General features: G+C 46.1%; 1 protein-coding gene across 1 annotated transcript in view; it reads left to right on the top strand.

The window, feature by feature from the left end:
• The window catches only part of C1H20orf194 (chromosome 1 C20orf194 homolog), a 794595-nt gene that overhangs the window by 501097 nt on the left and 278716 nt on the right, over positions 1–14782 (top strand). Inside the window, 1 exon segment of the mRNA XM_029594038.1 lies at positions 2928–3016. Coding sequence (XP_029449898.1) covers positions 2928–3016 — 89 coding nt within the window.

Raw genomic sequence — 14782 nt, 5'->3', positions numbered from 1 at the left:
CACATAGTGGCTGAATATTGGCCTCAAACTATTTTAAAATATTTCAAACTTGAATTTTCAAAAAAAAATGTATTTGGCATATTTTAATTTACAACTACATGCAAACTTTTATATAAATGAGCTACCGGATCACCACAAAATCTGCTCCTGAGCTGATGCAGGAAACTGGCACTCTTGGTCTATAATATTGCTAGGGAAGTAGTTAAACTGATGTTGGAAAAATAATCATCATCTTCAGAGGAAGAAGACTTCATATGAATGGTTTCTAAGGCCAATGTTGATCTTCCAAGCAGAAGGTGATTCTGTATTGTAAATCAGGAGTCCCCAAACTATGGTCCAGAGAGCTTATTCTTCCTGTCCTCAATCAGGATTTACTTTTTTTTTTCATTTTGGAAAAAAAAAAAAAAAACTACACAGGCAAGTCCTTCCTCTCCACTCTGACCTTGGGCAAGACACTTTACCCTCCATTACCTTGGGTACAAACTTAGGCCTGGATTTATCAAAATGCGATAAGTATCACATGCGATAGTAAAAGGGGCGTGTTTTATGCTAATATACAGTTTATCGCAATTTGCGCTAATTACCTATGCGAAGAGCTAAGTTAGCGCAAATTGCGATAACATTTTCAGACTTTGCAATAAGTGCCATGCCTGTTGTATGTCCTGCATTCAACCACTGGGGGTCCATTGTTAATGGAGAGAGAGAGACTAGCCATAATGTCCTCTCCCTATATAGATATTTGTATCCCTATGGGTGGCCCACCTAGTAACTCGAGATGAGGTTTAGGTATTAGTGTAGGGGGTTAGGGGCCACTTTGACATTCAACGTGAGACGTACGAACAGAACAGTGGTCTCTTGTGAAGATTTGATGACCTTCGGAGTGAGGAAACTCACTCCAAGATGATATTTGTGAAAGGTTCTCTCAACCTAGCTTGATGGACTCTCTACCTGGGTAACATCAAGCTAGGTGGAGAGAACATTGCCTAAATCTCATCTTTGGGTGAGTTTCCTCTCTCCGTAGGTCATCAAATCTTCACAAGAGACCACTGTTCTGTTCGTACGTCTCACGCTGAATGTCAAAGTGGCCCCTAACCCCCTACACTAATACCTTAACCTCACCTTGAGTTACTAGGTGGGCCACCCATCGGGATACAAATACCCATCTAGGGAGAGGATATTATGGCTAGTCTCTCGCTCTTTCTCTCTCAGATGGCTAGGCCGGTGCTCCGGGATCTTCAAATCTACTAAAACAGGCTTTTCAGGAGATATCTCAAAATGCACTAAAACCTTACCGTCCTGTAAGCAAGCTATCGCATGGCTTAACGCTACTGAAAAAGGTGTAGTTTACATCAGCATTAAGTCTGTGCGATAGCACTTCGCAGACTGGCAAACCCAGCCCACTCCCCGCCCCTAACTCTTCCTGTTTTTCAAATTTGCATCGTACCATACGATATGGTGCTTTCGCATGCGGTAAGGGCCTATTGCATGCGTTAACGGGGCTTTTCGCATGCGATAAGCCCTTAACGCATACGAAAACGCCTTAGCACATTTTGATAAATGACCCCCTTAGATTGTAAGCCCTTTGGGGATAGGGAAATTACCTACAGTAATCCGCTTTGAAGTGCTTAAAAAAAAAAGTGCAAAAAGCAGAATATAAAAAATCAAAATAAATAAATTGGTAGGGGGTAGGGTGGGAAGTAAAGCAGCTGCATCAGGCAGCAGTTCACCATATAAGTGTCGCTGCTAAAGAGAAGCAGCAGCAAGAGGAACAGGATGAAAAAAAAAACAATTCAATCACATTGTGACCTTCCCACCGCCACTCATACCTCCTTAACAGCGCTGCTAGGGCCAAACAGAAATGACCAGGGCCAAGCAGAAGCAGCAGTTAAGAGGCAAGAGGGAAAATAAAAGCTGCAGACAGGTTGTGTCCTACCACCACTGCTCACACCCATATTAGCACCATGGGGACCAAGCAGAAGTGGTAGTAATAAGGACCAGACCACAAAAACCAAAAAAATAGTTGGAGGAATTGGGTCTGTTAGTTGAAGCAGAGGGGAGATAGAAGTTGGTGGGGGAAGGGGAGGCAAGGAAGAGTACTGAGTGGGGGTTATGCTGGTACGCAAAAAAGGTTTTATAGAAAGTAATAAAATAGAAAATGTCGCTAAGCTAGGAATTTTGTGATTTATAAGATGTCATTAAACAGCAAAGGGACTTTCCTGTTGCCATCTCTTACTCATCAACCTCTGAGACCCCCCATCACTCAGTTCTCTTGGTGGTTTGACGTGTGCTATGGCCTGTCCCTTGAAAAGTTTGAGGACCTTTGCCATAAATATCAGACTTATGAAAGAGTAACAGAGAATTCTTATCTTGCAATAAATAGATACATTAGAAAATCCCAAACTTTTTTATCTTGAATTAATATTAAGATTTAATGCTTTTTATAAATAAAATAAATTGTGATACTCTTCAGTCTGTAACTCCCAACTAACTTAATTTTAAAAGTTTATTCTTATGAAAGTTATATCAGAAACAAGATGCTGTAGTCAGTTACCTTTCATAGATTATTTTCTCTAACATTTGGTGTGATTTTCCTTATTAATATTTAGAAATTATTTTACTATATTGATATCTCAACATTTCCCAATACAATTTGAGTAGCTGATAATTACTAGATATTGAGCAGTGTTCTGTTTTAGTAGGATTTTATTTTGATAAAATTATTTAGAACATTTTTATCAAACCTTTCTACTATTTCTAAATACCAGAAAGAGGAACAAATAGCAATTCTTTGATATAATTAGAGAAATTAAGATTTGCTTAACATTACATGCTGTATATTTTTAACAGATTTTTTTTAACTTTGCAAATCCTTTTAATTTATAGAGATTTTCTTTCAAAATGCATCTTTTTATATTATTTTTGTGTAGGTATTACCCTCATGGCAACTACAAATGAACTCAAGAGCTACTTTAAGGATGATTCCAAAAAATGAACTATCTGTGGAACAAAGACGGATGTAAGAAATGTATTTATTTGTTTTTAATCTAACACGTCACAAGACCTTTTTCTCATTGTTATTTATTCTTTTACATATTTTTCTTTTGAGCAAGATACACTGTATAACTTCTGTTTTCATTAGCATTTTTTTCTGCTACTACCCCCAGCTTCTCTTGTACTCTTTGGGGCAATTTTCATATCTTCTTGCATAGTGGAAAGGTTTGCAGGGACTTTAAACTAATTCCCGAAAGGAAAGTACAAGCATACTTTTGAAAATTGTCCTGGAAAAAGCATATAGTCAGAGGTTAGCACCTGTATGTTTTGTGGGAATTTTTTTCAGTTTAACTCAACACACTTAGGGTCAATTTTAAAAGGCAAGTACGCGTCCATGTGCGTGCCAATTTTATAATCTGCGTGCGCATATGCAGGCAGGTGCCCCATTCGCATGCGTGGGGGGGGGGGGGGGATTTTTAAATTACACGCGGTGATGCAGTCGGCCTTTTTCTTAGTTCCCTTCCATTCCTCTCCAAGTAAGGAGTGGAATGGGAGGGAACTTCCTTAACCCTATCTTTCCTCCCTCTTCCCCGCTCCTCTCCAACCCCTAAACTAAACCTGTCTCCAATTTTTTTAATACTTACTGCTCCTCCAGAGCAGAAGTAACTCTGTGCGCTGGCAGCTGGCCGGCATGTGCTTCCCTGGGACAGCATCTAGTGGCTCTGTCCCGGAATGCCCCCACTCAGATCATGCCCCCCCCCCGTCCGACCCTTTAGCAGGCCTGGCACTTCTGATTTTACCCGGCACAGCACTTTTAAAATTCAGGCTTTACATTTGAAAATGTAATCTCTGCGCATATTTCCTTCCCCTGACCAAACTATACTTCCAACCTGACTATGTTTTGCCCTGGTAAATGTATACGCACTATTGATCCCTGAATGTACTTTTCCCAGATTGAGTGCAGTTTTCAAATAGCCAATTTATCCATTTAAGTATACATTTACCCTGACAAATGACTTCTGAATATTTGCCCTCTTAATAGATGAACTAAATACTTGTGGTAACTTGGGAGATAGCGGCTTGGAAATGCTCCAGAAAGAATAAGGAGGCAGACTCTGGCCGTTTCCTGGTTGTGCAATTTATTTACAGTGAAAATTGAAGAGTAAAGCTAAATCAACAAATGATACAGCTTACCTTAACTTCAGGTAACACACAGTGCTCAAATGTAGCAGGTTTTCTCATAGAGTGGCTTCCTGCCTGTTCCCTGGAGCCTCTCTAAACTTTCTAAGCTCTGAGTTCTTATACTCAGGTGAGGAACTCCTTCGTTCACCCAGGGATTCCCTGTGGGTTTGTATTTTAAGGAGGACTGGATGAAACAGCTGTACCTGGTCCTTTAAGGTAGTCTGAGGGAGTTTTCTGTAAACTTTTGACAATGCTTTTCTCTTTCTCTCTGCCTTCTTTCTCATTCTTCTTGGTATGTGTATATTTTTGTATAGGGTATTTTTTATTCACAATCTTTTTTTTTTTATCTCAATTACTTTTCTTCTCATCTCTGGCGCTTTGCCTTCACCTATTATCCTACTCCAATGAAGAACTTTCTGGAATATAAGAACATTCCAAACTGGGTCAGACCAAGGGTCCATCAAGCCCAGCATCCTGTTTCCAATAGTGGCCAATCCAGGCCATAAGAACCTGGCAAGTGCCCAAAAATTGTCTATTCCATGTTTCCCTGTGCCCTATGAGATCTAGCAGTTTCCTTTGTACTTTGCCTGATAGTTTATATTTCTGTTTCCTTGCCATCTCTTTGCATCTTTCCAGCTACTGTCACGTTCTTAATCAAACTGATTGCACCAGCTTTGCTTCACATGCATTCTTATCTAGCTTATAGTATGCTATCCTGTAGAGGTCCATCTAAAATTCAAAGATTTTAAGTTAGTGTTCAATATAGCAGTTGCTTTGCTAAATTGATAGTTGTCAGTTAACTGTGACATGTAAGGAGCTTTTAATTGTACCAGGAAGAGTGGATGCAAGGCTAGAGAGAACTTGGGCAGAGAGCATTCTCTGTAATTGCCCCTCAGTTGTGGAATAGCCTATTAGAAGCCTCAAGAACATAAGAAGTTGCCATGCTTGATCAGACCAAGGGTTCATCACACCCAGCATCCTATTTCCAACAGTGTCCAATCCAGGATTCAAGTACCTGGCAAATACCCCAACAGTATATAAATCCCATGCTATTAATGCCAGTAATAAGCATTGGCTATTTCTCCCAGGACAAGCAGACAGAGCCCTGACACGGAAAACTTCTGTCAAAGTTTCTAGAACTTTTGACTGGCACACTGAGCATGCCATAATCCCTGTAGCCACAGGGGTCTCCCTTCAGTCTCTTTTTTTCTGCGCTGCAGTTTGCCTCACGGTTAGGAGCTCTGTGAGAATTTTCTCACCACTTTTCCTCACGGAAAACCTTGAAGTTATCTTCATAAAAAAGTTCCCTCATAGAGGTCTCCCATCGTGACACCGTTTCTTGACGTTCGGTGAGTAATTTTCCACCGTCTCCAGTCGGTTCCTGCTACCTTGTCATCGGTTCCCGCAGGCCACCAACCGTTTTGTGGCCCCTTTTTTCGCTATGGCGACAGGCTTCAGAAAATGTCCAGAGTGCCCCTGCACAATGTTTGTGTGCTGTGCCTCAGCCCATCACATGATGTACGTCGGTGCCCTAGCTGCGCTTAAATGACCCCGAAGGGCAGGCGAACCCATTTGTACAAAATGGAGTCTCTTTTCAAAATAAAACTAACTCCATCGACTTCTACCCAGTCATCACCTGCAGGAACATCTTCTTCCATCGACAAACTTCACCGGGAGCAGCAAGGGGGCGATGACCGTCTGTCACCGATGCCATCCCGGGCTTCCTCAGTGCTGTTGAAGGACCGGACCGAGCACTGAGGGAAACATCGTCACCGGCACAGATGCGATTCCACACCAGTGCCGGCACTGACACCTCATAGGCGTCGATGGCTATCTAGCCGATTGCTAAGAGGGCCCGGGGAGAGGAGCCTCCATCCTCCTCTGCACCTAAGACCCCAAGGCGATCCCCACTGACACCGGTGCCGGGTACTGAGCCCCCACAGATTCCTGTGGAGGTGCCAGTAGCGCCTAGCCTGCCTCCCCCTGTAGCTGCGTTACCTATACCAGCTTCCAGGGAGGAGTTGAACATCCTTGTCCGCCGGGTGGTCCTCGATGCCTTCCGGAGCCTGCATCCACCATCAATGCCGATCCCCATACTGACACCAGAACCATCGATGTTTACACCGTTGCTCAACTGCCTTGATACCCTCATCGGTGCCCTTCCGACCCAGCCTGTGCCATCGGTACCGACTCGACCTTCTGAACCTCCAAAGCCCCTGATACCCAATCCGGGGTCCTCAGAGTAGAAGGACATGGACTCTAGTCCTGTTCCAGCTCCGCTTCCACCAATGCCGGAACTGGTTCTAGGACCGTCGGGGCTCTCTGAATCGAAGCGCCCACAGTTCTCTTTGATGCCATCTAAGTCTCCATTGGTGCCCTTGCATCCTCCATCAAGGCCTCCATCCATGCCTGCATGTTCTGGAGTATTGGACATTTTCCCTCCCTCAGGATCTCAACTGGAGAACTCTTATAATCAATGGGAGGACGTTGACACAGACACTTCCACAGAGGACATACTCTCAGAGCCTTCTCCTCCAGAAGAAAAGAGACAGTCCCCTCCAGAAGACCTCTCCTTTGCTAATTTCATAAAAGAAATGTCCGAAATCATCCCTTTTGACCTGGTCACCGAAGAGGACACCCATCACAAGATGTTAGAAGTTCTTCAATTCGTAGATGCCCCCAAAGAAATTATGGCCATTCCAGTCCATGAAGTGCTCTTGGATCTGCAACATCGCCTATGGGAGCACCCTTGCACTGTCCCACCAGTTAATAGAAAGACAGATGCAACATATCTGGTCCGACACACTCCAGGTTTTCAGAAGCCATAGCTACCTCACCAATCAGTGGTAGTGGAATCTGTGCAGAAGAAGGCCAAAAGATTGTGCCCTCATTCTTCAGCTTCCCCAGGAAAGGACCAAAGATTTTTGGATGGTCTAGGAAGGAAAGTCTTCCATGGCTCTATGTTAGTGTCACGCATAGCTGCCTATCAGTTACATATGACACAATACCAGAAGAATATGTAGAAGCAAGTCCAGGGGATAGCAGACTCCCTCCCCCAACAGCAACAGGAGAGCCTCACTGCCATTCTCCAAAACAGCCTTGACTCAGGGAAACATGAGGTCAGAGCTGCATATGATTTCTTTGAGTCTGCTTCTCGTTTATCTGCAACAGGAATCAGTGCCAGAAGATGGGCCTGGCTTAAGGCCTCTGACTTAAGGCTGGAAGTCCAGGATAAGCTCGCCGATCTCCCGTGTACTGGAGATAATCTTTTTGGTGACAAGATACAGGACGCAGTGGCTCAATTAAAGGATTGCCACGAGACCCTGCATCAGCTTTCCACAGTCACTATGGAAACTCCCTCCTCTGCTCGAAAGACCATGAGAAGGGATCCCAGAAGACCCTTTTATCGCTCACGCAAGTACTAACCCACCTACATCTCGTGTGAGTCCAACCAGACCACCTCAAAGAGGACTTCCATGTCAGGCCAAGGCATACAGATCTCAACCAGCCCCGCAAACGGGCCCAGCCTCTGGATTTTGAAACCTGTCCAGAGAACAGCAGCCACTCTATGAATCCAAGACCAGACTTGCCTGTAGGAGGTCGGCTCTACCACTTCATAACCAACTGGCGCCGCACGGATATCATCTAAATTTCCTCATGGTTCCCCCAGATTCACCACCCGATCCACTGTGGATCCAAAGAGATCACACAAGCTTTCTAGAGTTAGAACTGTCTACCCTACTGAGCGCTAGGGCTGGCACAGCAGGGCAGAGGGTTCTACTCCCGCTATTTTCTAATTCCAAAGAAATCAGGCGGCCTCCACCCCATCCTAGTCCTCCGCAATCTCAACAGATTTCTACAAAAAGAAAAATTCAGGATGGCATCCCTAGGCACCATGCTTCCCCTTCTACAACAAAGAGACTGGCTCTGTTCTCTGGATCTTCAAGACGCCTATGCGCACATTCTCATATCCCCACATCACCACAAATACCTGTGTTTTATAGTGGGGCATCAACATTTTTAGTACCGGGTTCTGCCTTTCGGACTTGCCTTGGCACACCGTGTATTTACAAAATGCCTAGCAGTGGCTGCGGCCCATCTACGCAAAAACAGTTTACATGTGTTTCCTTACTTGGACGACTGGCTAATCAAGAGCCAATCCAAACAAGGAGCTCTCAACGAGCTGAAGCTCACTATCAATCTGCTACACTCGGTGTTTCTCATCAGTTACCAGAAATCCCACCTGATTCCACCTTACCTCCTTACCTTTATCGGAGCAGATTTGGACACCACAGTCGCAAGGATCTTCCTGCCCAACGACCGCACAGACACACTCTCCAGACTAGCTACATCTCTGTGCAAGAAGAAAACAGCCTTAGCAGATCAATTCCTCACATTGCTGGGCCACATGGCTTCCATGGTCCACGTCACTCCTGTGGCCAGGCTAGCCATGAGAATAATTCAGTGGACTTTGAAATCTCAGTGACTACAAGCTACTCAACCTCTTTCATCCTAGATCCATGAAACCGACCAGCTGTGTCTCTCACTTCTCTGGTGGACAAACAAAGCCAACTTGCTAACAGGTCTATACTTCCAGCAACCAGTTCCTCAAGTGACCTTAACCACGGCCGCATCCAACTTAGGTTGGGGAGCTCATGTGAACAACCTTCAAACTCAAGGGACTTGGACACAACTCGAAGCAAAGTTTCAGATCAACTTCCTAGAGCTTCGAGCCATAATTTATGCACTATTGGCATTCAAGACTGTCTTTCCCACAAGACTGTTCTCATACAGACAACAACAGTTGCAATGTGGTACTTGAACAAACAGGGAGAAACAGACTCTTACATCCTCTGCCAAGAAGCCGCTCAGATCTGGGCCTGGGCCCTTGCACACTCCCTGCATCTCTGGGCCACTTATCTGGCAGGCATACAGAACATAGTAGCAGATCGCCTCAGTCAACAGTTCCATCCCCACAAGTGGTCTCTGCATCCTGTGGCAACGACCAAAATCTTCCAACGCTGTGGTCAACCAACAATCGACCTCTTTGCATCCCAACTAAATCACAAAGTGGACAAATTCTGCTCCCTGCACAGACAACAAATACGTTAGCCAGGGACGCCTTTGCTCGCCCCTGGAACACAAGCCTCCTATACGTGTATCCTCCGATACCACTGATAGCCAAAACTCTCGTGAAACTACAACAGGAGAAAGGGTAATTGATACTCATAGCCCCATATTGGCTTCGAGTATGGTTTCCCATGCTTCTCGACCTCTCCATCCGAGAACCAATTCGCCTGGGCATAGCGCCCAATCTCATAACTCAGATCCACGGCATGTTATGCCACCCGAACCTTCAGACACTATCCCTCACAGCCTGGATGTTGAAAGCCTGATTCTACAACTGCTCAATCTTTCAACTAAGGTTTCTCAAGTGCTTGTAGCTTCACGAAAGCCTTCCACACAAAAATCCTACCTTTCTAAGTGGAATAGATTTAACATGTGGTGCACTCAAAAAGGTATCTATTCCTTTTCCTGCCCCACTCCATCTCTATTAGACTATCTCTGGCACCTATCAGACTCTGGTCTCCAAACTTCCTCGGTACGGGTACACCTCAACGCCATCTTAGCGTACCACAAGGGAGTAGGGGATGCCCCGATAACAGCGCAACCCCTTCTGAGTCTGTTTATGAGGGGCCTATTACAACTTGAGCTCCCTCTACGGCCACCAGTTACTGAATGGGACCTAAATGTAGTACTTACAAGACTCATGCATTTCCCGTTTGAACCTTTGCACTCCTGTGATGTTAAATTTCTTATATGGAAAGTTCTTTTCCTAGTAGCCATTACATCTGCTCGAAGGGTTAGTGAATTACAAGCACTTGTCACATACTCACCCTATACTAGGTTCTTCCATGACCGAGTGGTCCTCCGTACTCACCTTAAATTCCTTTCCAAGGTGGTTACTGACTTTCACCTGAATAAGTCTATAGTCTTGCCCACCTTTTTCCCAAGGCCTCACTCTCACCAGGGTGAGAGAGTTTTACACACCTTGGACTGTAAATGTGCACTTACATTTTACCTAGTTCGCACTGCAGTCCATAGGAAATCCACCCAACTCTTTGTTTCTTTTGATAAAAACAAAGCTGGAGTTGCAGTGGGCAAACAAACTCTCTCCAACTGGCTAGTAGACTGAATCAAATTCTGCTATGAAAAAGCAGGCCTTCCTCTCCAGGGACGAGTGGAGGCGCATTCAATAAGAGCTATGGCAACTTCAGTAACACACTATCATTCAGTACCGATTGCTGAGATCTTTAAAGCTGCAACATGGAGCTCTCTTCACACATTTGCAGCACATTACTGCCTAGACAAGGAACGACATCAGGACTCTGCCTTTGGCCATTCCATCTTGAAGAACTCATTTCCAGTATAATCGCAACTCCTTCCACATCCATCTGCTGTGATTTTCAGGCTGCCTCATTTTTCCCAATAGTACACCAGTTGTGCCTGTTGCACAAGTTGTATGCTGTTGGTCCAAATTAAATATGAGTTAGTCTGCAGTTTGCTAATCACCCATATGTGAGGACTACCATCCTGCTTGTCCTGAGAGAAAGCAGAGTTGCTTACCTGTAACAGATGTTCTCCCAGGACAGTAGGATGTAGTCCTTACGAAACCCACGAACCACTCCGCGGAGTTGGGTCCGAAACCTCTTTATTTTATTTTATTTTTTCACTCGCACCTTTTCCTAAAAACGAGACAGAAGGGAGATCCCTGTGGCTACGGGGATTATGGCATGCTGGGCATGCTCAGTGTGCCAGTCAAAAGTTCTAGAAACTTTGACAGAAGTTTTCCGTGACAGGGCTCCATCTGATGACGTCACCCACATGTGAGGACTACATCCTGCTGTCTTGGGAGAACACTTGTTACAGGTAAGCAACTCTGCTTTATCATATCCCCCCTCAGCCGTATTTTCTCCAAGTTGAACAGCCCTCTTTAGTCTTTCCTCATACGGGAGCAGTTCCATCCTCTTTATCATTTTGGTCGCCCTTCTCTGAAACTTTTACAGTGCATCTTTGTTGAGATGCAGCAACCAGAATTACACACAGTACTCAAGGTGAGGTTTCACCATGGAGTGATACAGAGGTGCTATGACATTCTCCATTTTAATCACCATTCCTTTACTAATAAATCCTAACATCTGTTTGCTTTCTTGACCACTGCAGCACACTGTGCTGATTTCAATTTATTGTCCACTATGACACCCAGATCTTTTTCTTCTCACTTAGGAGAGACTTTATAAGTAAAGTGATTAATAAATTCTCCTAGGACAAGCAGAATGGTAGTCCTCACATGTGGATGACATCATCAGATGCTGCCTGGCATGGAAATCTTTTGTCAAAGTTTCTAGAAAGTTAACTGGCATACTAAGCATGCCCAGCATCCACTATCCGCATGTCCTCATGGGGTCCCTCTTCAGTCTTTTTTTTCCGCAAAGTGTTTGCCTTGCAGTAGTGGAACTCTACTCTTTCATTCATTTTTTCAAATTCTTTCAAAATCCCGTCGTTTTTTGGCGGTTTCTGTGCCAGGTCCTTCTTCCACCAGTCTGTGATCTTTCTACAGCGCAATAGGTTGAATTTTTCCCCTTCTTGCAGTTTATTCCTGGTGTTTCGCTTCTCGGTGACCGCTGGCCATCGACCACTCGTCAGCTGTTTGTTATGGCAACGTCTGGTTTTCAATGATGCCCCCAGTGCCTGCGGACCATGTCTTTCTCACAGGACAAACAGGATGGTAGTCCTCACATATGGGTGACATCAGGATGGAGCCCAGTCACGGAATACTTTTGTCAAAGTTTCTAGAACTTTGACTGGCGCCTACTGGGCATGCTTAGCATGGCACTAACCCTACATCCAGCAGGAGTCTCCCTTCAGTCTCTTTTTTTTCCGCGCAGCTATAACCATGCGGATTTTTGGAGCTCTTCACAGTTCCTGACAAGAATTTTCTCCTCAGGAAATTTGTTTCAAAATTAGCATACGTTTATACCCCCAAGGGGGTCTCCCTTCTCCGCCGTCGATTGCCGCATCTGTACGGTAAGTTTGCCCCATTTTTCGGTCGGTTCCCGGCGGGGACCACTGTGGGCCTTATAGGCACTGACCGCAACCGGCCTAAATTTTTCGACGGCCACGATGGCGACAGGTTTTCGTCGATGCCCTGACTGTCCGAGGACTATGTCAATCACAGACCCGCATTTGGTCTGTGTATTATTTCTTGGACCGTTGCACGATGTGGAGATGTGTACCAGTTGTGCCCAAATGACCCCGAAAGGCCATTGGGCATGTCTGGAAAAAATGGCACTTTTATTTCAGCGTCCGACTCCACAGACGCCATCAACCCCGTCCCCGGCGAAGCATTGTCATCACTTCGATGCCGAAGATTCCCAATCGGTGTCTCAATCTTCGGCATCCCCGTCATCAATGCCGGAGTCGGGGAAGGCTGAGCACTGGGAGAAGCACCGGCACAGACATCGGAGGCCGGTACCTTCGACTTCCGGAGCATTGGTGGCGCCATCTTCGAATCTCGAGCCAGTGAAGAAGACCCGGCTGAGGAGCATAAATTGTCCTCTAAGCTGGTTGCACCGAGGCATGTCTCGCCTTCGGTGGGTGCGGCCGCCGAGACTCCACCGGGACCGGTGGACCCTCCAGTGTTGCCCACCATGTCTCCCACTCCGGACGTGGGGCTCACCACCCCAGCGCTCTGAGAGGAATTGCACCGGATGGTGCAAGAGGCAGTCGTCCAGGCTGTCCAAGGCCTCCCGAGACCACCGACGCCAGCACTGATGCTACTTCTGCTCCTTGATAAGCTTGAGGAGGAAACCGGCGAAGTCCCCGATGCCATCTGTGCCACTTCGTCCGGCACCGATTCCGGATCTAGATTTATCAATGTCAAGGCCGGGGCCATCATTGCCGGCACAGATGCCTTCGATGCCAAGACCTCTGGCTAGAGGGGTCCCATGTCTTCCATTACATCCACCGATGGATATTGGGGATCAACCATATGATCCATGGACAGATGATACATTTGATTTCCAAGACTCAACAGAGGTCCCGTCTGAGCCATCACCTCCAGAGAAAAGACGCAAGTCTCCGCCAGAAGATCTCTCCTTTATTAGCTTCATCAAAGAGATGGCGGAAACTTTTCCCTTCACACTGCAGACAGAGGAGGACTCCAGGCATAAAATGCTGGAGGTACCTCAGTTCCTGGATCCTCCAAAGGAAATCATGTCCGTTCCCATCCATGAAATTCTTCAGGATTTGATGCAGCAGAATTGGGAGCATCCTGGGACGGTTCCTCCCGAGAACCACAAGACGGATGCAATCTATCTGGTGCAGCCATCCCCGGGCTTCCAGAAGACACAATTGGCTCATCAATCGGTGGTGGTGGAATCCGACCAGAAGAGAGCCAAGCGTCCGAAGCCTCATTCCTCCGCACCACCTGGGAAGGAGCAGAAGTTTCTTGACGCTTTCGGCCGCAGAGTGTTTCACGGAGCTATGCTCATCTCACGTATTGCGTCGTATCAATTATATATGACACAGTACAACTGAAACCTGTTTAAACAACTACAGGACTTTGATGAGTCCCTCCCAGAGCAGATTCAAGATCAGCTGAACTCTATCATTAAAAAAGGCTTTGACGCTGGAAAACATGAGGTCAGATCGGCGTATGATATCTTTGATACGGCCTCCCGATTATCAGCGGCCGACATCAGCACTCTGCATTGGGCTTGGCTGAAATCCTCTGATCTCTGCCCAGAGGTACAAGATAGTTTGGCTGACCTCCCCTGCACAGGGGATAACCTCTTTGGTGAAAAAATCCAGGAGATGGTAGCCCAACTGAAGGACCACAACGAAACACTCCGTCAGCTTTCGGCCGCTCATACTGAATTTTCAGCTCCCTCCAAGCGTCCAGTTTGATGAAAGTCTAAACGAACAGCATACAAAGCCCGGAGATATTACCCCCCATCGGCATGGGCTCATCCATTCCGTCCATTCTAAAAGCCTGCACCGCGCCAGCCGCGGACTCAGAAAGCTCAACCTCCTGCCCAGCCTAGTCCTGCTGTGGGATTTTGACTTTAAGCTCTGGAGCGAAGATCCCCTCTGCCATATGTGCCTGTCGGCGGCCAGCTATGCCACTTCACCACCATGTGGCTAAGATCACCACAGACCGGTGGGTTCAGTTGGTTGTAGCTCAAGGTTACCATCTAAACTTCCTCTCCGTCCCGTCGGACACTCCACCTTGGCAGGGGTGGACCTCCTCCGACCACTATCATCATCTGCAGGAGGAACTAACTTCCCTTCTGCAAGCGAATGCCATTCAACCAGTTCCTCTTGCCCAAAAAAGACGGGAGGCATTCACCCGATATTAGACCTTCGGGCTCTAAACAAATATCTTCGGAAAGAGAAGTTTTGGATGGTAACCTTGGGCTCCTTTCTTCCACTTCTTCAACAAGGAGATTGGCTTTGCTCTTAGACCTGAAAGACGTGTACATGCCCATCGCAATTACCCCGTCTCACAGAAAGTACCTCAGATTCCTTGTCGGAGACCAACATTTCC

This window comes from Rhinatrema bivittatum, chromosome 1 (assembly GCF_901001135.1).
Source record: "Rhinatrema bivittatum chromosome 1, aRhiBiv1.1, whole genome shotgun sequence".
NCBI classification, from domain to species: domain Eukaryota; kingdom Metazoa; phylum Chordata; class Amphibia; order Gymnophiona; family Rhinatrematidae; genus Rhinatrema; species Rhinatrema bivittatum.
The sequence above is the reverse complement of the archived record's forward strand: the minus strand, read 5'-3'. Positions and strand labels throughout refer to the sequence as shown.